The following is a 25,969-nucleotide window of genomic DNA, read 5'->3' as shown; positions in this document are numbered from 1 at the left end:
ACCAGACAGGGGGATGCAATGCATTTTGGGGGCCCAATTTCCTCTCTAAACTATATAAGCAATATCTCCAAATATAACTTTGAACATATGACATCCAAATCTGTATCTCTTATTATAAATTCCATTGACTGTTTGCAGCATTCCATGTGAACTGTTTGCAATAAGTTGATAGAGCAGTGGTTTTGATATGTACAGTCAGTTTGAAAACTGTTTAAAAAAAACGGACTGATCAGCACTTCCCAAACTATGCCACATCTTAAACTTGCTTTTTCTTCTAGTAAAACTCTTTCAGTTCACAAGGCAGTATGTTTCCATTACAGACTATATCTCATTTGAAGATAGATATCCACACAGTCCTACACAGTTTCTCCATGTGCCATGTAGTGTCATTTTCATGTATCCCTTTTTTGTTGTTGTTGTTTTGCCTTAGGAGCCCAGCTCCTTCCAAGTCTCTCTGGTGTCTCTGCTGTTTATATACACACACGTTTATTTCCCAGGTGGTCTTGCCAGTACCCAGGACTACAAACATGGCTGGCACGACTGCATAAATGGCCTACATACCCTACTCTGCAGCTCACCCAGATTCCTTCCCTGAGATCACTTCCTCCCCTTCAGTGATAATGCCCCCTGTCCTGGGAAGAGTACCCTGCAGGTACTTAAAGACAAGCCTGGAATGGAGTTGCACTGGTGCAACAGGATTCTCTTCATAAACGTCAAAGGCTGGTAGGTTCCCCAATAAAGAACAGAGTGGGAGGGTTTTAAGGAGAGTAATGAGTGGGAGCATCCATGGTAGCATGACTTCTATGGAGCTGTACTACCAAGGAGCAAGATAGGGAGCAGAGAATCCCAGGGGCAGAATTGAGGCAACATGGATCGCTAGTGGATGTCCAAATCTATGCAGATCTTGATGGCTAAAATCCTAGCTTTTTCTGTGATGAAATTTTGAGAAGTAAGCAGAAGGCTTCCTTCCAGCCCTATTTAAAGAATTCCTAGAAAAGTCCATTTAAAAAAAAAATATCAGAGTTTCCTCTACTCTAAGCAGATTGTTCCCAGAGGAGCCTGGGACCATAGACTCAAGAATAGGATCCAGATCTCCCAAGTTCTTTTCCTCGTCCTGGGCCTTGCCCATCCTTCATCTTATATCTCTTTAAGTAAGTAGTAATGCACAATCGTGGGTATCCAGCATAACCACATTTCCTGAAGTGCAATTGCTTTTCTAAAATGTTATAATTATTTTTAATGTGTCAAAAAAGCGCCTTTCAATTTTGAAACATTTATAGAGTTTTGTTGGATCAAGCAAGGATTGGAAGGCTTGGAAGGCGATGAAATGAAGTTTTCTTCTGAGGGATCATGATGCTTGTATTTTTGATTGTTACTCAAGAAACCACAACATGTAGAAAGAAATCTGCCCTTCGAGAAATGAAACAGCTCAATGGAGAGTTTAAAATTCTTTTCCTTTGCTGCCGCCAGCTTGAATATGATAGCCAGTTTCTTCCCCCCTAAGTCAGGTCAACTTGAAGGCTTTAAGAGGAATCAACCAAAAGAAAAAAATAGTGTAGGATATTTTTATCTGAAATAATAGCTGAGTAAATGATGAATTTCAAGATTTTAAAATAAAATAGAAGTCTTAGATTGAAAACAGTGAGGACAATAGCGGAAGGCTGAGTGACTGACAGTTGCTTACCTCCTTCCTGGTAGGTGGAGTCATATCAGCATGATGTAACAGTGTAGATTGTAGAATAGGGAGGGAAGGAGAACAAACATGCAACAATTATATTTAATTCTGCAACTGAGGCTATACAGACTTTAATCCTTTTAAACTAGGGGATAGATAGCATAACTGATAAGAAAGTTCAGACAAGTCAGTTTTTCCCCCCCATTAATTCATCATCTATTTTCATGGTATCATGAGTGTGAATGGCAGCCCTGCAGTCAGCTCTAAAGCTGTCAGGATGACATCTGTACATGTCAAAAGTGGCTGTTGTCTGAGAGCTGAAAGTAGTGGGTTTTTTTAGTCTTACACACTTTTGTAGTCAGAGACCTAAGGATATCTTTGGGGAAAAGAAACCTTAAAAGTGATAATAATGAAAATATCTTAGATTCTTTCCCTTGTGTTCTGTTAATGAGGTGTTATGATCTCCAGAAAGATAAACTGACCAACAAGCCCTGACTGAAATGTGGAAATAAGAGCCAAATAGGTGGAACCTTTGCTAGCTGGGGAGGGATAGCTCCGTGGTTTGAGCATTGGCTTGCTTAACCCAGGGTTGTGAGTTCAAACCTTGAGGGGGCCATTTAGGGATCTGCAGCGAAAAATTGGGGATTGGTCCTGCCTTGCACAGGGGGTTAGACTAGATGACCTCCCGAGGTCCCTTCTAACCCTGATATTCTATGAACATAGAGGCTTCCTTTAATAAGAAGTATTTTATTTCTTTCCCCAGATGTATAATTAATGAATTATAACAAATGGAAATAGTATCTCCAAAAACTAGAGAGACAAGGTGGGTGAGGTAATGTCTTTTATTAGACCAACTGCTGTTGATGAAAGAGACAAGCTTTCGACCTTACACTGACCTCGAAAGCTTGTCTTTCACCAACAGAAGTTGGTCTAATAAAATATATTGCCTTGTCTCTCTAATATCTTGGGACCAACACAGCTACAACTCCTCTAAAAAATAAAATATATGGGGTACAGCAATACTTCTCCTCTCCTCTCTTAATCAATTGTTTAGACACTCACGCTTCTCAAGAAACATCATTAATCTCAACAAAAAAACCCTTAGAACCTAAAAATTAAAACTCTAATTTTAATGGAAAAGTTAAAAGTGGTCTCTAAAACACCAGTTTGAAACACTACATCAGTACAAAACAGATAACTGGCAATGCCCTTAGAGAAGGGATATGTAATAGAAAAGGTCTTCAAGAGATATTAGCAGAAGTTGGGAGCTTTGTGAAGCTGATGCAATAGCCACCAGATAGATGAAGCAGTACTGCCATCACTTGCAACCTCCACATTGTGCTTTAGCTGGCAAAGAAAAGTGCTTGAATCTCCTGCACAAGAATTCAAAGCTGCACTGCGAAGCACAAGAAAGAAGAAATGAATTGAAAAAGGCAATGCAAAATGAAGGGATGGCCAAAAGCTATTAGATGAAGACAGTCTCTGCTGTGATAACAAAGGCACAAAAGCCCTAAAGAGTTGGTACTCACAGCCGAGGTGGGCATAAAATCAAACCAATGCTCTAACCATATGTCAGCAGTGGACATGTGTATAGCTAGATCTTTTGTTGCCCAGTGGGAGGAGGCTTTTACACAAGAGATTTCTGAATGCATCCATTACTGGACAGATTTGTACGGCAAAGCTGAGAAAATGTAATGACAGCTGAACTCAGAAACTGGCTTCTCTCTCTTCCTTTTTTTTTTTTTTTTTTAAAACCTGTGTGTTAGCCTCCTATAAGATCTGGCCACTGGCAAGCATGAAATCAAACATGTGACTTTAACTATGAAAGAACTGGATAACCTTGCCTCTGTGACTCATTAGAACTTTCTAAGTGAAGTAATATTTCCCAGCTGGCCAGCAGCTTTGACCCTCCATTTTAAAGACATATAACGGACAAAGAACACGAAAATGAGAGATTTATGATTTTAACTGTGTTTCTAGTACAATCAGGGGGTGACATTAGATCCCCAATACTGCTTAAGAAGCAGCAGATTTGAATAACCCAAGGGATGAAATCACAGTTAAAAGGGTAAAAGAAATGAGGTCAAAATATATGACTAGAACCCTGAGTCCGCAATTTTCAGGTTGCAAATGTAGTAGTCTACATCCAAGGCCCCCAGGCTCCAGTTGCTCCTGGGTCACAACGGGGGTCATCGTCAGGGTAGAACACAGGCACAGAGTGTTTATAGTAGTACTGCAGCCGGGAGAGCAGTTTTTTCACAATGCCAGGATATTTTTCAGACAAGTCGTTTCTCTCCTCAGCATCTTTAACAACATCAAAAAGCCAAAGTTTCTTTGTTGGTGGGTCAGATGATAGAATCTTTGATTCACTGAACAAAGGTGGTGGTGGGAACCAGTGGCTGCAGCCTACAGAAATAGGAGCAGATAAGGGATTAGATCTCAGATACCCAGGGAAAGAGTAGCCTCATACTTGGGATTTGGTGTTTAATGTGACTTGTTTAATTTCAAAGAAATTCAACTGAAGTTGCCTCCAGGAATCTGGTTTTCTCACTGCAATGTGAGCACAAACACAGATTCAAAAACCATGACTTCAGGAAATACATTGTAAATATTTGCCTACTTTTAAACAAGGCTCCTCCCTCCTAGTTTTTACATAGTAAATCATGAAAGTTGAGAAAGAGAGTAAATTATGGAAATGCAAAGTTTATTACATATGAAATGGGATGAACTGGCAGCGAAGGTAAACCTCTAGGGGAAAAAAAAAGATCATTTCATTACCTGGATACCCAGTTAGTAGTTTCCACTTTCCATGTCGAATTGCAGCATGTATGGATATATTGAAGATTGAATCGTCCCATGGAAAAGAATTATCCTGTGGTGAAGATGTCCTGTTGTCAATACCAGGACCTTAATGAAACAATAAGATAGATTTAGACATATTTTGTAGTTATAAAGATTTTTTTAAGGATTTTGTTAGGAAACAAACCAATATAATGTAATATTGGAATACAAACATGTATTCTGCAAGACACTTATTCCACATAAGTATAAGTGGCTATGCTACAATATAGAACTGACAAACTAAAAGAAAAAAAAACAGGTTCAGAGTTAAGATTACCACTTCTAACATTCGTGATATTTATTTATACACTTGTTCTAACATAACTGTCTAATATTTTAAAACTCAGATCTTCAACCATACAAAAGCTTTGCATGCCCACATAAATTGTTTGTGCAAACAACATATTTATATGTACACACAGGTCGCTGCATGTGGAAATACCAGTTTGCATGCAAATATAGTATTTGCATATGCAATGGCCTGTTCATGTGCATTTTTAGAGCAGAGAACCCAAATTTTAAAAATTGATGCTATGTATCAGCCTGTGTTTGTTTTCCACCATCTACCGTTACAAGGGAATTCTTGTGATAAGATCAGAAACAATGACGCGAAGAGATGTCAAGAAAATCCAGTTTGATGCTGTGGCATCTTTCAGGAGGTAGTTTTATTATAACATTTGAGTTGGAAACTATCAAATTAGGGAGCCACAGGGACTGGTGTGGTTGGTTTTTGCATCTACAGCTCAAAACAGAATCAGTGGGATGTGAGTTACAGCTGGTATAACTGTTATGTCAGACTGGATGCTGAGAGTAATACTGGAGATTAAGCAGAGAACAAATCCTGTAAATCACATGAGGCAATATAAAATGCATTTTATTTAAAAAAATGATATATGCACTCTTAATTGATTTTATATTTATCAATAGATCCACAGATATAGAGATATAAAATAAATTAATAGCACATATACCTTTTGTAAAATACAATTTTTGCTCAAACACAAAGTTCCATTAAATGATGTATTATTTTTCACTGCAAGTTATGGTAAGTGTATTTCTAAAGAACACACAAGTATTTTAGTTTAGTTCAGGATTTCATTAGTAATTTTGTTTTGCTAGTCAAGTCCAAATGAGCTTTCAATTAGTGCAACTTTTTGGCTCTTGTAGCAAACACATCTACAAAGTATGAACTTGAATACAACTTGTTTGAAATATTTTGAATAATTTATACACACACACAGAATTCTGTCAGTCATAATCTACCTACTGTAATACTCTTATCTTGTGCCAAGAACTTTATTATCTGTTGCTCAGTCAGGTATGTTGTTTCAAAATAGTACAGGTCAACTTTCTTCAGAAATTGCAGCTACAGAGAGATCTGTATTCATACAAGAACAGCATATGCTATGTGACAGATCTATCTATGGTGCATTTATCAGATGCTAAGCACTACAGTATCTAAGCACCAGATGCAATATTAAGATAAGCATAAATATTACTGATATGGTCTCTACCCTTGCCATCCTATAGTTTGTCCCCTTATACTTGGATCTTTCTTCCTGCATTAGTCTTTCTTTCTCCTTCTCTTGCACTCCACTATATTCTCTGCCACCTCCAAAATAAAATTCTTCAGCTTCTGTTATTGCAGGTGAGCTTCTGCCAACCCCCCCCCCAAACACTTAGAAACAAACAAACAAACAAACAAACATCAAATTCTGCCAAGTCTAGACATTTACTCTTGTATCATCATTGCTAGTCCTGTTCAAGTGGTGGAGGACTGTTTGTATACAAGATGGACTGGAGTGTGATGGGCTTTGCCTGACAAATGTAGGATGTAGAAGTTACAATAATTCAGTCTCGAGAGAGTGAAATACTGCAGCTCACCTTCTCCATACAAAATGCTCCCTCTACCATCAATTATCATAACTGCAAATAGGAGCCTCTCTTTCTCTACAGCCCACCAACTGAGCATTCAACAGCAGCACTATTTTCCTCTCAAATGCCTGTTTTTTGACACTATAGCATTTTCACTGTTATAAGAAACAAGTGAAGTTTCATTCAAAAGTTGCTGTTTTAATATTTACTGCTACATCAAATATATTGGTATCAAATGTCATAACATATTTGGTGTAGATATTTGATGGGTAACCAAAGAAAGCATTTAAATAGCGTATCTATATAGGAAAGATAAAGACTTTTGAAAATTTTATCCCTAGTTGAACTGATTTAGGAGCCTAAATCCTATTTTCAAAACCGATTTAGGAACTTAGGAGCTCAGTGGGATTTAGGTTCTCAAGTGCCTATGTCAGTTCTGAAAATGGGACACAGATTTCTAAACCACTTATGCACTTCTGAAAATTTACCCTAGATCTTTTTTCTACTACTGTGCATAGTCTCTGTATTAGATGCACTTTACACTGTTGGGCCTAAAGTTTCAAAAGTAACTAATGATATTCAGAGCCTAATCTGGATCTTTAAGGGGCCTGATTTTCAGAGGGCAGGTGCTCAGCACTTCTGAAAATTAGGCCCCTTTGGGGGGAGGGATAGCTCAGTGGTCTGAGCATTGGCTTGCTAAACCCAGGGTTGTGAATTCAATCCTTAAGGGGGCCAGTTAGAGATCTGGGGAAAAAATTGGGGATTGGTCCTGCTTTGAGCAGGGGGTTGGCCTAGATGACCTCCTGAGGTCCCTTCCAACCCTGATATTCTATTCTAAGATGTGTCAACTTGTACATAAAAAAATCAAGTCATCCAAAAATGCTAGTCACTTTAAGATTTAGGTGTTGAATTACTAGCATGATTCATATTTTACTTTACCATTTCAAAATACACATACTTGAGTTTAGAAGTCCAAAAAAAGCACAATTGAGTAAATTATGTAACCAAAGCCTGAATGATGACCAGAACAGGTGTTTCTTTTTATAAAAGCTTATAAGTGTAATTGATTGGAACATCATAATTCAACTTGCTAATATACAATCCTATAAAATACATGTGAGCCAACCAGTCAATTTTGAATGAACCAAAAAAATTGTTTATCTACATGTTTATTTGCACAAGTGAATTTGCAGAAAGACTTTTGGGTACATTGGTCTTAACGTGTGGGGAAATTGCAGCTGTAAGTCCTTGCACAGAAGATAAGAATACTGAATAGTTCAATATTAAAATTTTGGTTTTACTGTATCTTTAAAAATTACATATACAGCATCATCATAACTTTAAAATAAATCTCAAAAGACAATCCCATTTCCTGTACAAGTGGTTTCTCCAAAGAGATCAGAGCCAAAACTCACACAAAGCATGTGGTAGCATTGCTAACATAAAAAGAACTTTAAAAGTTAAGGGTAAGAGAAGGATAGAGTAAACCGACACAGGAACATTGGCAATGGCTATCCACACAGATAACAACAAACTATATCAGTGTAATCTAGGAAACAAATCAGGTATTCACTCGAGGCTTGATTCTCATTTACAGCAACATAAATCTAGAATACCTCCATTAAAGACAGTGGAGTTACTATAGATGAATACCAATGTAACTGACCCCTAGATTACATTTTAATTATATTTGTACAATTTTACATTAAAAACCAGGACTATCAACTAATAATTAATATTTGTCATTATAAGAACATAGGATTTGCCAGACAGAAGAAGCACTTGGGTATATCCAGTCAAGCATCCTGCTTCTAGAAATGACTAATATCTGATGCTTCAAAGGACAGTGAAAATACTCCAAAACCTCCTTACTTTACCTTCTTACCCTCTCTCCTACTTGCTCACTGTTATCTTCTTTCACTTGATTTTGCATCATCTGTCATGCCATCCCTTATGCTTGGGAAAAAAACTTTCCACATCCCCTTCCTCCTTCGAAGCCCCACTTCAAATCTGTTGCACTGTCCCATGGGTGCTCTTGTCCCATGCCTTGTTCAGGTTAGATTGGTAGCTCTTCCAGACAGAGAACTAATCTTTCTATGTACTTCTGTACATTTACAGCACTCTGGGTAACCCAGTACATCTAACCAAGTGTGCAGTGCTTTATCGAGATGGGGAATAGGGAGAATGATTCCTTCCTGACCTCTGTAGTGATCGGCATACACATAACAGGTAATTTGTGTTCTTTTAGCATGTACAGTTATAGTTATTGATCAGACTTATCCAACTCTTAATATCTTTTCATGGTATTTGACTGTCGCTTCTGATGTCCAGAAATTCCACACACACATCATATATGCTCCATAAAGTATAATTTCCTTTAATTATTCTAAATTACTGACCATTTAAAATAACTGAGTAACCTATTGGTTCTTCTGATATTATTTAGTGGATGTAGAGAGGAAGGGACTGATCCAGTTATGAAGGGACTACCTTTTATATCTTTAAATATCTCAGTCAAGTCCTCTCTAATGCTTCTTTCCAGGCTCAGTTATTCTAGTTTGTGTCACCTCTTTTTCTCTGTGTCTCATTGTGCCTGTAAAAGTCTTCATTTCCCTTCTCTGGACCTTTTCAAAGTGAAATTGGAGTGTAAGAAAAAGTATGTCAGACACAAACTGAATCAGAAAATGCTGAAGAAAAGCACTACACATGGTATTTATTATCCAGGCTGGAAATTTCAAATCTCTCCTCATTTACTGTTTATATTCCTTATGACTTGTTTCAAATTGATTCAATCTTTAGACTTTCAATTGGCAAACAAAACAACTCAGACAAATATGCTGTGACAATTTACATAAAAATTTTCAGAATAGTCAATGCCCATTCTGAGTGGAAAGAAAAGGAGGACTTGTGGCACCTTAGAGACTAACCAATTTATTAGAGCATAAGCTTTCGTGAGCTACAGCTCACTTCCTCAGATGCATATCGTGGAAACTGCAGCAGGCTTTATATATACACAGAGAATATGAAACAATACCTATTCCCACCCCACTGTCCTGCTGGTAATAGCTTATCTAAAGTGATTTCCAGCACAAATCCAGGTTTTCTCACCCTCCACCCCCCCACACAAATTCACTCTCCTGCTGGTGATAGCCCATCCAAAGTGACAACTCTTTACACAATGACAGGTTTCAGAGTAGCAGCCGTGTTAGTCTGTATTCGCAAAAAGAAAAGGAGGACTTGTGGCACCTTAGAGACTAACCAATTTATTAGAGCATAAGCTTTCGTGAGCTACAGCTGGACAGTCTCTACGTAAAAGAATAAATGGACACAAATCAGATGTCAAGAATTGTAACATTCATAAACCAGTCGGAGAACACTTCGGTCTCTCTGGTCACGCGATCGCAGACATGGGGGTCGCTATCTTAAAACAAAAAGGCTTCGAGTCCAGGCTCCAGCGAGAAACTGCTGAATTGGAATTCATTTGCAAATTGGATACTATTAATTTAGGCTTAAATAGAGACTTGGAGTGGCTAAGTCATTATGCAGGGTGGCCTGTTTCCTCTTGTTTTTTCCTACCCCCCCCCCCAGATGTTCTGGTTTAACTTGGATTTTAACTTGAAGAGTGGTCAGTTTGGATGAGCTATTACCAGCAGGAGAGTGAGTTTCTGTGTGTATGGGGGTGGGGGGATGTGAGAACCTGGATTTATGCAGGAAATAGCCCAGCTTGATTGTCATGCACATTGTGTAAAGAGTTGTCACTTTGGATGGGCTATCACCAGCAGGAGAGTGAATTTGTGTGGGGGGGTGGAGGGTGAGAAAACCTGGATTTGTGCTGGAAATCACTTTAGATAAGCTATTACCAGCAGGACAGTGGGGTGGGAATAGGTATTGTTTCATATTCTCTGTGTATATATAAAGCCTGCTGCAGTTTCCACGATATGCATCTGAGGAAGTGAGCTGTAGCTCACGAAAGCTTATGCTCTAATAAATTGGTTAGTCTCTAAGGTGCCACAAGTCCTCCTTTTCTTTTTGCGAATACAGACTAACACGGCTGCTACTCTGAAACCTGTCATTCTGAGTGGATTTACAGGACAGAGAAGAGAGATAATCTGAACTTCAACTCTTTTGAACCAAAGTTCAAATTCCTTTTCACCCAGTCCAATATATAAATTTGTAGATGGAGATTCATTAAAGTGTGATAAAAATAATTATAGAGAATATTAATTAGAACTTTGTTCTCTAATCTTCAGTCATAAAAAGATTAGCCAGCAGATAAAAGTGAAAGATTTCATTTTTTAAAAATGTACTATGATATAGTCTCTCACATATCAGTGTGTACACAGGACACTTACAAGAGATGTAGTGAATGTATATGACTCATTATTCTCCCCACCCCTTTTCTCCCCCTAAACATAAGGCTAGCTCAAGTAATTGGTAGAATCTTAAAGAGCTGAGATATAAATAGCCAGTACATCTATGAAAGAAAAGAAAAACTAACCTAAAATATTATCCTTCAGTGTGTGATTAAGATGATGAGAATGAACCATGCTGAGAGGAGAGTTTTTTTAAATGGCAAGAGATCAAAGACTACAGTTTTCTCTAACATGGCATTTTGTGAAATCCCAACCACATAAGTTAGAGGGTCCAAAAAAACATTGCTTGAGGCACACTGTATTCCTATGCAGTGTGGGCTCATATTCTAGTGTGTAAGGAATAAATCTGGGAGTTTCGAGAATAATTTTGGAGTAGGAGGAAATAATGTTAATTTAATACTTAGTTTGGAAAGGGAGCCCTGTCCTAAGAGTTAATCCAAAATGGCTGTCAGATGAGCCATGTCTCTGCAGGCCACTGTGTTCGAACAACAAACTTCTGTTGTTTGTAATGAGCTAGATACAACTGGTGTCCAATGTGGAAAGCAGAAGCAGACTAAGCTTATACCTCCATTTCCTTATCTATGAAGTAGGGATGGTAACACTTATCCACCTTTGGAACGTGCACTGGATTTATTCAGAGAAAAGGTGCAAATCATTACCATTTTCCACAGTTTGTAGTAATATAATATTCCCATACAATAGGACCACAGACAACTATATGACAGGGAAAAATATAATCATAAAAGGCTATAAACTTCATCACAAACCAGCTGATGGAAGAGAGAATAAAGCAATTATTTTAGATCTGGTCCTGTTCTAGCATAACCTCAGAATAGATCCTGTCATAGTTTAAAAAGCTGAAGAGTGCATATTATGAAAAACCACTGAAATCCAGGATGAGAGGGGATTCCAAATTGACTGTCAGTCTTTCCAATAAAAACTGGAAACACATCTAAGACACATACTAGACAGGTGCTATTGTTCGAGGCCAGTTACATAAAGTGCATTTAATGAATTCCAGCAAGTGCTAGAGATGCCATCATCGTCTTCCCTTCCCCCCCCCTTCTCTCTCTCCTTCCCTTCCCTCCCTCAGGATAGTCTGCCATGTGCATCATGCTCAGGGATTCCCTTAGTAACTACAGGTCATCTCTACATATTAAGACTCCTGGACTAATAGAGAAAATTACATCAGCTCGCTGAAATTTTCTGTCAGGTTTTCTGGTTACGTGATCCTCTCTCCCCCATTTACTCTTTTTTCAATATCTTCACCTATTTCCAAGTAATTCATAACAAGATCCAAACAGGAGATCAAAATCTTTCCCCAGTACAGTATAAACCACTTAAAGTGGACTAATGATAGAAGAGAGAGATAAGAGGTATGCGTGCCACAGCTCTCCTTACTTGGGCAAATAGATCAACAAAGCATTACTATTGAGCTATTTAGGGTCAGCCATGCTTTGAGGAAGATGAGGAGCCGTAGTGAGAGATCGCAGGGACCTCCACACCTTTGGCTAAGATGCACTGTACACTCCCCCAACACAGATTCAGATCCTTAGCCAGTAGAGAGTGAGATAAAACTTTCACATACCATGCAGGGCCAAACACAATCAAGTCCTTAATCTTTAGCTGACATGGGCTAATAAGTGTGAAAACAAAAATCAAAACTACTTAAAGTTATAATTTTAACAGTGATCTCTCTTCTTCCGTGTTTTTTAATAGAGACTAAAATCAGCAAGTTACCTGAATTAATGGAAAGATAGGCTTTCAAAAGGCCGGACATTGCCTGACAATTACTAAATCCAGAAAAGATAAATTCACCTTGTAATTACAACTTCTTTATATTATGCTGGGACTCTGATCCAAGCCATTATCAATGATTCACAATTTTTTTTTAGAATTTGTACCACTATTTTTGCTGAGAGGGATGAATGGGTTGCCAAATCTCAGAGCAGTCTCTTATTTAATACTTGAAAGGGACCTTTAAATAAAACCAGAGTTTATAGAGTCACTGGGATTTTTTCCAAAAGAAATAGTTGTAATTTAAAAGTGATTTACATAACCTTCATACTCTTTCTGATCAGGAGATAATAAGTAGTTCATAACAACCACAGAGGAGATCTATTAAAACAAAAGTCAGAGACTGGCAAACCAAAAATCACTTGTGTATGAAATCAGAAGGGAGTGGGAGTATCTACTAGTATTTCCAGTAGTGGGTGTTAGAGTTATCACACCATTGTAATTGCCCAAGAAATCCCGATTGTATCCAGCAGCTTCACAGGTTCTTATAAAAATGGTAACAGGATCATTCTCCTGTTGCTTCCATTAAAATAGATCCAGGGTTTTGCACATCACAACTGCTGTTCTCATTTAAACCATTTTACTGTCTTCTCAGGGTTTGAAACACCTACTCATATGGCATTATTAAATGAAAGAGTTGCTCCCCAATGGTGCAAAATCAGAGGTAATATTTTTCCATTCACAGGCTCTGCAGACTACTGTGAATCTACCAGAGTCTGTTTTTTTGCACTACAATCAGAAGTGGTGGGTGGAGAAGGAGGACAGAACATCTTAAATATTACGGAATTAATACTAGCTTGACAAAAATTAAGTAGAAAAACAGTTTAGGTGGTAAAGGTGGCCTTTTACCTCTACAAACCACCCTGTCTAGTCACCACATATACCATACTTTTGCCAGAAGCTAGGAATGGACAACAGGGGATGGATCATTTGATGATTTCCTATCCTGTTCATTCTCTCTGGGGCACCTGGCATTGGCCACTGTCTGAAGACCCAGTGTGGCCGTTCCTGTGTTCTCACTTCTGGAATGTTTGGCAGATCCAGTTCTATCTGATTAATGTCTAAATCTTGAACAGTAGGAAAAATGCAGCCCAGGGTTTACGGGCTTGATCCAAAACCCACTGAAGTCCGTGGAAGTCTTTCTATGGACTTCAGTGAGCTCTGGATCAGGCTGTTGAGGCATCAGCAGTAATGTGCAGGGAGCCTACACCATATCAGCTATGAATCACTTGATCATCAGATATAAAAGGAAGTAATTAAATATCTAAAAGCATATAAAATGTTGTAGATAAAGCAGCTATGTATTCAAATGCTTTACAACATTAAATAAAAAAAACCTCAAAGAAATTACATAAAGACAGACACATTTTTGCACACAACACACAGATAACTGCATCCTAATTCCCTACTGGCATACATAGCTGTCCAGTCTGCATCAACAAATTGGAAGGTTTATTACTGCAATTATGAAAATTTGGTCATTAGCTTCTTTCATAAATATAAAGGGAAGGGTAAACCCCTTTGAAATCCCTCCTGACAAGGGGAAAGCTCCTCTCACCTGTAAAGGGTTAAGAAGCTAAAGGTAACCTCGCTGGCACCTGACCAAAATGACCAATGAGGAGACAAGATACTTTCAAAAGCTGGGAGGAGGGAGAGAAACAAAGGGTCTGTATGTCTGTCTATATTCTGTCTTTGCCGGGTATAGACCAGGAATGGAGTCTTAGAACTTTTAGTAAGTAATCTAGCTAGGTACGTGTTAGATTATGATTTCTTTAAATGGCTGAGAAAAGAACTGTGCTGAATAGAATAACTATTTCTGTCTGTGTATCTTTTTTGTAACTTAAGGTTTTGCCTAGAGGGGTTCTCTATGTTTTGAATCTAATTACCCTGTAAGGTATCTACCATCCTGATTTTACAGGGGGGATTTCTTTATTTCTATCTACTTCTATTTTTATTAAAAGTCTTCTTGTAAGAAAACTGAATGCTTTTTCATTGTTCTCAGATCCAAGGGTTTGGGTCTGTGGTCACCTATGCAAATTGGTGAGGCTTTTTATCCAACATTTCCCAGGAAAGGGGGGGTGCAAGTGTTGGGAGGATTGTTCATTGTTCTTAAGATCCAAGGGTCTGGGTCTGTAGTCATCTAGGCAAATTGGTGAGGCTTTTTACCAAACCTTGTCCAGGAAGTGGGGTGCAAGGTTTTGGGAAGTATTTTTGGGGGAAAGACGTGTCCAAACAGCTCTTCCCCAGTAACCAGTATTAGCTTGATGGTGGTAGCGGCCAATCCAAGGACAAAGGGTGGAATATTTTGTACCTTGGGGAAGTTTTGACCTAAGCTGGTAAAGATAAGCTTAGGAGGTTTTTCATGCAGGTCCCCACATCTGTACCCTAGAGTTCAGAGTGGGGGAGGAACCTTGACAGCTTCCAATTAAAAATGGACAAACAAATGAAATTTAGTTTGCTTTTGACTCATGCAATCATGTATAGGCATTATAGTCCATATAGGTCTCTATTTAGGATTTATAAAATTGCATCTATTACATTCATTTCTGGGAGCACGTTATTTTAAAAACCAAAATAATTAATGAGCATTAACTAAAAAGATTCTCAACCCCTGAAATTAAAAACAAAATTAAACACCAATACATCCTGTCCTGAGTCTGATAGGCAAAAGCCTAAGAAGACAGCTGAGTTACACACCATCCCCTGAAGGCTAACAGATATGGAGTCCCTTGAATCAATAGGGAAAACAAATTTGAGTACTTTTTTCCTGCACTGCACCAACCTCAGAAGCTGAAATCTAAAAACTGTTTGTTCAAAAACAGCAGCTGTTCTCCTCTGCAGTAATGAGCAACCAGGAGAAAGAGGGGCAGTCTCGCAGATAGCAGGGACCCAAACCACATGATATTTTACAGAGCCATAATCAACACTTGAACTGTACCCAGCAGCAAATAGGAAGCTAATGCAATCTAGGGTGCACAGATGCAACATGATCCCTATAGTTAGACCCATATGAGCCACTATATTCTGAAGCCAGTATAGCGTGTATATGTTCAAATGTAGCCTCATGTAGTGCAAACAGGAGTATTTCAATCTGCAGGTGACAAAGACCTAGATGAGAGAAAAACAGTCAATGTCAAGATAAATGCCTCCTGGGGTATTCAGAACCTGGGATATAAGAGCATCCCCTACATTGTGAATTTTATTGGCAAAGGGTGTGCAGAGACCAACCCCTGCCATGAAGTTGCTTCCTTCCGTCAACACCTTGTTCTTCTTTGCAATATGTCTGAATGAACATGTATTCAATTCAGTATCTCTGCTGGTCACTGAGAAAGCCACACACATTGCATTCTCTGGGCAAGAAGGAAAGACGGAACTGCATACCTTTAGACGTAGAATTGTGTATAACTCACACAATGACAGCACCACAACCCAAATCACTTCACTATCTCCTCCAGTCGCCTAATATATCATATATTTTGAATAAGAACTGTGCCAGAACACAACCCAAAATAGGAGATCATACATCAAAAACTGTGCACAGTTGCAGGCACCACACTGCAGACAGGATATTAAAGAAATGAAAAAGGTAAAGGAGAATGCAACAAGAATAATGAAGAGTTATAAGCAGGGATGGGAAAAGGTCTGGAGGTTCTGCTATCATCTGATATATCCAACAAGAGGAAATGAAGTGTAGCTAAGAGAACACCAAGAGTTCACGAGGAATTGATTTACACAGTGGATACTTAACATGAAGACTAAAAAAAGAACACAGTTGTGTTATCAAGAATTGTATTAGCAAGATCCATTAGATGGTCACCTTGACCACTTGTTTATTGTCCTCCTTCTCCTAACCTTCATCTCTCTGTTGCATCTTTCAACTGAGGGTAAATTTTTCATAAATGGTTTAGGCAGTTTGGGGCGTAGGTTGCGATGGCAACTCAAGGAAGTCTTAGGCTCTAAAATGCCTAAGTCACTTTTCAAAATGGCATTTACAAGCCTAAATTGCATAGGTGCTTTTAAAATTTTTACTCTGTAAGCTCTTTGGGTTAATAAAATAAACAACAGCAATAAATGGACATCCAAAGACAGCAGTGGAGACTGCGGTCAAGAACGTATTGTTAGAAAGAGCTACATAAGCACTTGCAGGAAAAAATGACAGGCTACAAACTAGTCAAACAGGTGGCTAGATTCATGGCCTCCTTTTCTCCCAAAACTTCACTTTTACTATTTATATGTAAGGGGATTAGAACAGTGGATGTTCATATTCTACCTATGATCAGCAATATGAACAACAAGGTGAGAGCCTTACCCTCAATCTGCAAGCAGATGACTGAAAGCCTTTTTGGTTCATGTTCAACCGTAAGAGAATGAGACGAATAATCAAATCCAGCTCTCCTGCATTACAGGAATGCACATGGGCATGAGGCTGTCCACCAAACTCTCTTGTGCAATAAAAGTAGCTTCCTGGTTTTATTAAAACACCACAAGATGGCAAAAGACAGATCAAGTTAGATCTGCCATACTAAATCATGATATGCTAGATTACTATACTTGTGTATTATGACATGTAGAGGAGCTTGATGTATTTATCTTGATACTAATCTGATACAGCAAACAGTAGTCTAGTATTTAATCATCTGATACCCATTTCACATAATTTTGTGAGAGCATTAAATCACTGATTATATGCTCATTTACATGACAAAAGTTAGCAAAAACAAAAGTAAATAAAGCAAGATTGTTTTGGGAGGCTATATATATTTTTTTAGTTCTGATTCAAACACATTGTGTACTGTTAGAAGCTATTTTTCCATGACAGGGCATGTGCATTGCAGTAAATATGTTCTTTTTTCAGAGAGCCAAATTAAAAACAGTTTCTGAAGTTTGGGTAAATTATCCTCACCCCTATTATGCACTTTATTATTTTATTTCACCTTGACTTCAAAAACAAGTGCCTGATCTTGCATGATGTTGAAGTGACTTCAGTAGGATTTATGGGTGTTTGCCAGAGGCACTCAGCAACTTGAAGAAACAGGCACTAACCCAGAAAACAAAAGTAGTTGCATTTTATTTGGCAATATTCAAAATAAGGAACACTGTTTTATTTAACGTTTTGGAGAACTGTACATGAGCACTTGACACACAAAGCAATACTTTCTTATCTAATTATGAAAATAGACTTTTAGTCTGGCACCTGGTTGGCCTATTGCAAAGTTTTGTTTTACCATTAAAGACATCACTAATAAAAAACTCCAACTCATTCCAAAACAGAAAGAACTGTAACTGCAAAAAAGGTTAAAAAAAAAAAGATGACAAAAATTCTACGGTTATGAAATGTGTAAGTTTCATAACAGAAATTACACGCACCAGTAGGGTCTTTGGATTTTATTAGGCACCTGATTCCATGCACTACAATATAATGTTGAGCTAATTTCATGCTCTTAAATACCCAAGACAGTAACTGGCTAATAAAAACTTTGGAAAAATGAGATTTGTATAAACACAGTGACTATCAATTGGACTATAAATGGATTAACAAGCAAAAAGGTGAAAAAAAGATGGAGAGACAGATGTACTGAAACACAAACACTTATACCAAGAGTAAATTTACTTATGTGATTAGCTACCCAGAAATCAGTGCTCATCTGAGTAAGTTTTAGCAAGTAAGAGGCTACCCAATACTAATTTATGTCTCACTGCACAATTTAATGCATACTGTAGTGGAGTTAATCCTGCTAAGAATCAGAATATTATACATGCATAAAGGATGCTGCCTAATCCATATGCAACTGTAATAGGAATTAGACCTTTCTGAAGTGTTTCTTGGACTTTGACATGGAGCATATCCTATTCAAATCTTTTTGATCATTATAATTGTGTCTGAAATGTTGTGCATTTAGTATTTGTCACAAGTGTCCTTTGTTTGTCAGGAGACGCTGTCGTTATGCAAGGGACTTGTAAAAGCAGATAATTTTGCTCTTTTTATGTCTCAGTTCAGAGATCTCCTTTTGAAGTAAACAGCTCTTTTCTAAGATTGGGCTGGAAAATTAAATATTTTTGAAGCAATGTAATAATCAGCACAATGCTGAATATTTCACCCATTTAGTCACTGCACAATAAAGCATGCAAAAATGTACGTGTGGGTGGGTGGCAACGAAGGGGACAAGCTGGGATGGAAGATCTGTCCACTCTGCTAGAAAAAGGCAAAGTAATGGATCTAGGGGGTTATTAAGTGAGAGAGACAAGGTACGAACTCATGAAAGATGAAATAGTTCAGTGTTTAAAGTGCTCTCCAACCCCATTTCTAATGTGTTTCACTCTGGACCAGAGGTGAAAGTAAGCCGGTATGCCCCAGTACAGTGTACTGGCAAAAGCCAGTGCACCATACTGGGGCAGCCCAGCTTCCACAGGGAGCAATTTAAAGGGCTTGAGGCTGCCAACAGTGGCTGGAGCCCCAGGCCCTTTAAATTGCCTCCAGAGCCCCGCTGCTGGAGCCCTGGGGTAGCGGCTCCCCTGCTCCCCTGCGTCTACCGCCCCAGCCCTTTAAATAGCCGCTGGAGCCCCGCCGCTGCTACTCCAGGGCTCTGGGGGTATTTAAAGGACCGGGGCGGTAGAAGCAGGGGAGCCGCAGGCCCTTTAAGTAGCCCCCAGAGCCCTGGGGTAGTGGGGGCTCCAGGCGCTATTTAAAGGGCTGGGGCTCCAGCTGCCTCTGCCTCTGCCGCCCCAGTCCTTTAAATAGCTGCTGGAGCCCTGCTGCTTCCCCAGGGCTCTGGCGGCTAATTAAAGGACCGGGGCAATAGAAGCAGGGGAGCTCTGGGCCCTTTAAATAGCCCCCAGAGCCCTGGGCTGCTGCTGCTACCCCGGTGGGGGAGGGGGGCAGGAGGAGGAGGAGAAGCGGGGGGGGGGCAATTACCTTACAGGGTGGGCTGGGGCTGGTTCTGACCCCCTCAGCCCTGCCCCTTCTGCCCTAGGCCCTGCCCCTTTCGGGGGCCAGAGCTGGCCCCAGTGTACCGGTAAGTTGCTCGACTTACTTTCACCCCTGCTCTGGACTGTAAAGAGATTGCAGTAAACATATAGATACAAACACTCACTTGAGAAGTAGAACAAATTTTATTGCAACAAGACTAAATGAGTCACTCACAATGACTTTTCCTGGTGCTCTTTAGCTTCCTGGTGCTGGGGTCTGCATTCCATGCAAGGTTCAGAAAAACTGTTTTCTGCTCTGAACCTTCTTTGGTCATTAACTTTGGGTAATGACCAAAAGGACGAGATCACAGATACAAGCGGTGGAAATGAGGTTTCTCCGCAGGGTGGCTGGGCTTACGCTCTGAAACAGGGTGAGGAACTCTGCTATTCGGGAGAGCCCCAGAGTAGAGCCGCTATTCCTCCAGATTGAGAGGAGCCAGCTGAGGTGGTTTGGGAAGCTGGTAAGCATACCCCCTGGGAGGCTTCCTTTGGAACTCTACTGAGCACGGCCTACTGGGAGGCCCTGAGGCCGACCCAGGACATGCTGGAGGGATTTTATCTCCCAGCTGGCCTGGGAACACTGTGGGATACCCCAGGAAGAGCTGGAACCTACTGCCGCCATGACCCTCACGAGAAAAAACGGCATAAAGGAAAAAGAAGAACCTCCACCTTCTTTGGACTGAGCTTCTCTGACTGTCCAACAGTTTACTCTAGGAGTTCTCAAACTTCATTGCACCCTGACCCCCTTCTGACAACAAAAATTACTACATGACCTCAGGAGGGGGGACTGAAGTCTGAGCCCACCCAAGCCCTGCCACCCCAGGTGTGTGTGGGAGGGTTTCAAAGCCAGAGCCCCACCGTTCTTGGTGTGGGTGGGAGGGGAAGCCAAATCCCAAGGGCTTCAGCCCCAAGTGGGGGGGCCTGCTAACTGAGCCCTCCCCCCACACTCAGGGCCCAAGTCTTTGGGCTTCAGTCCTGGGCAGTGGGGCTCGGGCTTCAGTCCTGGGCCCCAGCAAGGCAAATGCCAGCCCTTGGTGACCCAATTAAATGGGGTCATGACCCAATTTGGAGTCCTGACCCACAGTTTGAGAACCACTGGTTTACTCAATAAAGGGAGAAGTCCCCCAGGCAAACTGAAGGACCAGTCCTCTCCCCACACCCTCACTAGCCTATACATTTCACTCTTTTTTTCTTCTCACATCTGCTTTTTCTGCTCTCACTCACACATTCACCATACTTTCTAGAGTGATGCTACTGTCTGCAAGATGGCAATCCAAATGAATAGTTCCCTCCAATGACCCAGTTTGGAACTGGACCTCCTATTTCACCTTTCCCTTAACAAAACACTTGATTTACATTGTTTTAAACATGCTTCTAGAACATGAATCATTATATACATAAATAGCCCAAATATCGCCTCATTCTTCCATAGCCCTACATATGCTCTCAATTAGAGCTCTCTCTCTCACTTTCTCTTTTTCTCTCTCTGGTAAGATACATTCTGACATTGTCTCCCAGCTACATTGACCCCCATTAATTTTTTTTTTTTTTTTTTTTTGGTATAAAACACATCAAATGCTGGGCTCTCGAGAGTAATGGCATGGTGAGAATGGAGTCTTCTTCTGTATATTACGTACTTCAGTTAGCCTATTGTTTTTGGATGGCTAGTGCAATATTTAACAACACAGGCACAAGGATTGGAGTAGCTCAGCTGTGTGAAACAGGACTGTTCTAGGTAAGTAACTTAAATTCCCACAAAATATACAAATGCAAAAAGAGAGCAAATGTGTTAACCCATTTTTTGTCTTTTGAACAATTCCTGGGCAATTGTGTGCAGAAAAAATTAAGGGCTCACTTCCCTCCTCCTTAGAGCCTCTAGTTGATTCCAGGAGGGATGTAAACCTTGAGGGAGGAGAAAACATAAAACAAAAACTTTAAAAAACACCAGTTTTTCAGCCAGCCTCTAATTTTGTGCTTACAAATTTAAATGCTCAAAGTCAGGTGTTTGCTTGCACAAATCAGGTGGCTAGAGACATAAGTACCTAATTTGTACACATAAATATAGGTTTGTGCACGTGTGTGTGTGCGCGCGCTCACAATTCTGTAGAAGTTGAAGTCACTTCTGAAAATGTTCAGAGGAGTGTGTGCATGTGTGCTAATATTAAGGACTCCGTGCTTTGTTGACTCTGAACTTCTTAATTGTCTTCTGAAATTTAACTCTTAACTATGTGTGTGTTTTCTAGAGACACTAGCCCATTAAGCAGTGAATTTACAGCACTCTGAGCACCAGAGAAGTTGTTGTCCATTTTATGTTAGATCCATATGTGAATTTTTTTTTAAATTACTACAGAAAGGAAAAAAAGACAGCAATTATTTCCAGAAATACTTTCTTTGCAACCACATGAATCAGTAAACTGTGGAAAATGTAGGTTCCCTGTTGATGCACACACATGCAAGCATCTTCTAAAGGACCAAATACAAACAATGCATCCACAATTATAAGTTGCTACTAGTCATCAATCTGAGAAAACCAAGGCTTCATCCTCCTTCACTGAATGACATGGTATGGGGAATTGCTGAAATCTACTGGGAACTTTACAACATATATTTTTCAGCTAACATGGTAGCTATTTCTCATTGCTCAGAGTGTGTGGGTATATATGTGTGTTTGTTACAGTCTCATAGAGGCTCTTGGTGGTTTAGACATGTATAGCCTAAGAAACAGGCCCAAACCAAAATCCTGGATTCTACCAAACCTCTTAAAGAATGTAAGATCATTTTGGCAGTTGAAAAGTTTCACACAGCCCTGTCATTTGAACTTTACAGGTATTTATTGTACACATACATCACAGTTCTGTACACAGCCAAAGCTAGCACTTCCATTAAGGCAACAAACTGAATTAACATTGGACTGCCATTTTACTTGAATTTCCTTGGGTAGTTTAGCTTTTGGATTACGCACTGACAGTCTTTACAGTAACATGAGATTTTTCCTGCCACGTGAGCAGAAGAAAACATATATTAATTAAATGGACACAAGTTTTGTCTAATGTCAGCTCCAGACTAAAACTGTGAAAACTTCAGAAGTGCCAAGTATTACATTTTTCATTTCTATAAGAATACAAATCTTAATCTGATCTCTTCCAAGCTCCTCAAAGGAATACATGCCCTTATGTAGTAATACAATTTATCCCATCACTGAAATCTTCAACCACTCAGATGACCTCACTCAACATAAACACTTATCTGTGAGACAAAAGCAAGATTAAGTTTCCAAAGAAAATTAAAAATTAAAGGACAGTGGGAGCAACCAACATTTGCAGATCTGAGAGATTTGATACCATGTGCGCTTTTGACTATTATAGTGTCTTCTACTTATAATTTGAGAAACCGAACTCCTTTTTCATGTCTCATTTGTTTATTATTTTCACAGCACTATTGCTGGGTGTGCTTGGTGCCTCCCAATAAAGGTATACAGGACAGGGTGAGGGATTCTGTCCTCTGCTACAGCTCTTTTATGCTATGGCAGTGTAAAGCGGCTGTTAAAGCCTCAGATCTGGCCAGAGAAGAATTTTCCCTGGCCCAGGCTTTGCAGAAGGTAACTTTATGCTGGCCTACAAAGATCCTGACACAAGCCTGGGAATAGGGACACACAGCGGGCAGAACAAGCATGTGAGCGATGCAAGGGGACAGATAGCACTGCAGGAATTGTGGGCTACACTGCCATTCATAGAAAGCTGGAGACAGGCATCTGAAACTTAGGGAGCACCCATCACGTTCTCAGAATTATGGTGGTGGCCCAGAATTGGGTATACACAACGTTGGCTTAATGCTACCTTAGCCCACGGTGTCCTGGCCGTTGGGCTGCAAGTTGTGCACTGTGCCTCTGAGATGAGCAGCACAAAGTCGCAAGCAAGATCCCTAAAGAAAGGAGGGAACTAATTAAACAAAAGGGAAGAAAAGAATATGGGACACAAGGAAGGACAAAGACAGTATCAGTACACATTAACTAAGCAAAGGCTAAAGCACAACATGATGGAGAAAAAACAAACAAAAAACAGCTTTTTTAAACAGATGAAATAGAGGGGGATATTTTCAAAAACTCAAATGGCCATTAGGTGCTTAATTCCCATTGAAAGTCAGTAGGAGTTGGGCACTTATCTCCTATTTGTGCTCTGGAAAATGTTCCCACAAATGAATGAGCAGGAGACTTAACCTAGGGGAATTATTCTTTCTTCTTTAACAGGGATGCTTTCAGAATCCTAAGAAGAGAGTATAGATTTTTTTTTTAATATATAGCAATAATTACAACCTAAACAATAGACAAATATGTGATGTATAAATGTTTAACCTGTCATTCCTTGAAATATAGGCTTTGTAACACCTCTACAATATATTTCTTTCTGCCTGAAATGAATATGGAACTCTTATTTCTGCAACTAGGGTACATTTTTATTAAGGGAGTTTTTGCGAAGGGAGGGAAAATAGGCATCAAAATGTCAGCTGTAGAAAAAACAGTTGTTAAAAAAGATAACACAATTGTATATTTAATGAGAATTAAATAAAAATTGGCTGTATAACAAAGCCTGCACTTTCTTTCGGCTTCAGCTATCAGTTTGAGACAAATTCCTAGTTCCACTGAAGTCAATATCAAGACTCCCGTTGACTTCAGTGAGATCAGCCTTTGGCCCCTACTGCATGTCTTGAAATATTTTCTTATGATAAACTTTACATTTGCCCTGTATAACTCATTTACAATTGAGTCCATTGAAAACCTATCCTTTCTGAAATAAAATCTATAAGGAAATCCAGAGACACAAGAAAGTGCTTTACAATGGAAAAAGTTAGTTTTAAATTAAAAACTTCTAGTGTCGGAGTTTAATAACTGAATGACATTTTGCGATTATAGCCATTTTGATATTATATACAGTACCACTATTTAAACAGTTTAAAATGTAAAAATAGCAGCTAGTTTGTGATTAATCTGTTTTACATAGATATTAATGTATATATATTTTAAAATTTATAAAAAGCAGACTAATAAATTACTTCTAGCTAAGAGATTTTTTCTTCCTATAAGATGCTACAGAAAAACTCCTAATAAAACTAAAGATAAAAGTTCTATGGTAACTTTGGATTATAAAATATTTACCTAATGTTCTCTCTGTGTAAGAGAATAAACAATCATCAGCATGATAGCAAAATAGGTTCTTCATGGTTACTGCTTCCAAAAGAGCTACATTTTAAAGAACAATAGAGCCTGTGTGGACAGTCTAAACTTCATAACACACCAATCCCTTCCCTATGTATCACAAACATTTCCCAAAAATTGGTTACCCAAGATACAATGTCCAAAAAGTTGTATATATTCTGGAAGGTTTAAGGTACTAAGTCCATTGGACTAGAATAGATCTGTGTCATCTACAATACTGCTATTCTCTACAGAAACGCAGATAAAAATATTTATAATTTTTATTCTTCTGCTAAATCATTTAAAACCTACAGTTTTTCTGTTAATGCTGGTAAAAAATTATTTCCAGAATGTTTCCATTCATTCGTTCAAGATTTCAATAGTTCTTTGCCAACAATGGTTTTCCCATTCCATTTACAGCTGTATGAAAATTCTCTGCTTCTCTCTTTTCCGATACATTTCTTTAAAACATTTTTGCACGTGTCATTGGGAGTGCAGATGACTTCTCATCCCAGTTGAAAGTTGAAAACTCATTAGAACCCCCAGCCCACTATAATATACTCTTTTGTATGGCTCCCAGGCTAGCAAAGTTTGTGTGTATTTTTTATTAATAGTCATTTTTTATTCCATGATATATGAAACAATTATTTCCCCTGAAGGAGGAGGAAGCTGAAATGTCAAGGGCTCTTCTTGGCTCCTCCAAGGCAATAAATTATTAAAGAAATAAGATATTTTTGCTACTTCATTGAGGAAAGACATTTTCTGACCTTTTTGCTACTTTATGGTGATAATGAATTTTCTGCAGAACTCTGAGGTTTTCGGTTACTTTATTAAAATAAGACTATTTGAGGAACAGCATGACCTTGACCTTTGAAGAATTAATGGAATACTGATTCTGAAGGAACCGATCAGGCTCTCTGCTCATTATCCAGACTATAATTTCTTACTGTCATGTTGATAACACATAGCGGTGTGCTATACAATGAAGTCAAACTATTTTACCTTATTTACTTGAACTACAACTCTGGATACTTAGACTCAAATCCCACTATTCATCACTCTTTCATGGTGATTGTAGTTGTTACACCATGCCGTTTTGAATCTAGATGAAAGATTTGGAATAGAAGATTAACAGCACCAGCCTGATCTACTACAGGCTGTGAGTTCTCTGAAGCTTAACTTCAAGGGGCGTGTCAACATATAAAAAACATTCAGTTTTTTTCAAATTATTCTGCTCTCCAAATTTTTTTC

The 25,969-nt window shown here is 39.0% G+C and overlaps 1 protein-coding gene across 2 annotated transcripts in view; it reads right to left on the bottom strand.

Moving 5' to 3' along the window:
• Positions 1-3,615: 3,615 nt before the first annotated feature.
• Positions 3,616-25,969, bottom strand: part of ARSB (arylsulfatase B) — a 99,698-nt gene continuing 77,344 nt past the window's right edge. For both annotated transcript variants that reach the window (XM_084628363.1, XM_084628364.1), the window contains exons 7-8: positions 4,454-4,582; positions 3,616-4,081 (exon numbers count right to left, since the gene is read on the bottom strand). In XM_084628363.1, coding sequence (XP_084484489.1) covers positions 3,816-4,081; positions 4,454-4,582 — 395 coding nt within the window. In that variant the 3' untranslated portion in view covers positions 3,616-3,815. The remainder of the gene's footprint in view (positions 4,082-4,453; positions 4,583-25,969) is intronic.

This window comes from Lepidochelys olivacea (assembly GCF_965140295.1).
Source record: "Lepidochelys olivacea isolate rLepOli2 genome assembly, chromosome: 5".
NCBI lineage: Eukaryota > Metazoa > Chordata > Testudines > Cheloniidae > Lepidochelys > Lepidochelys olivacea.
The sequence above is the reverse complement of the archived record's forward strand: the minus strand, read 5'-3'. Positions and strand labels throughout refer to the sequence as shown.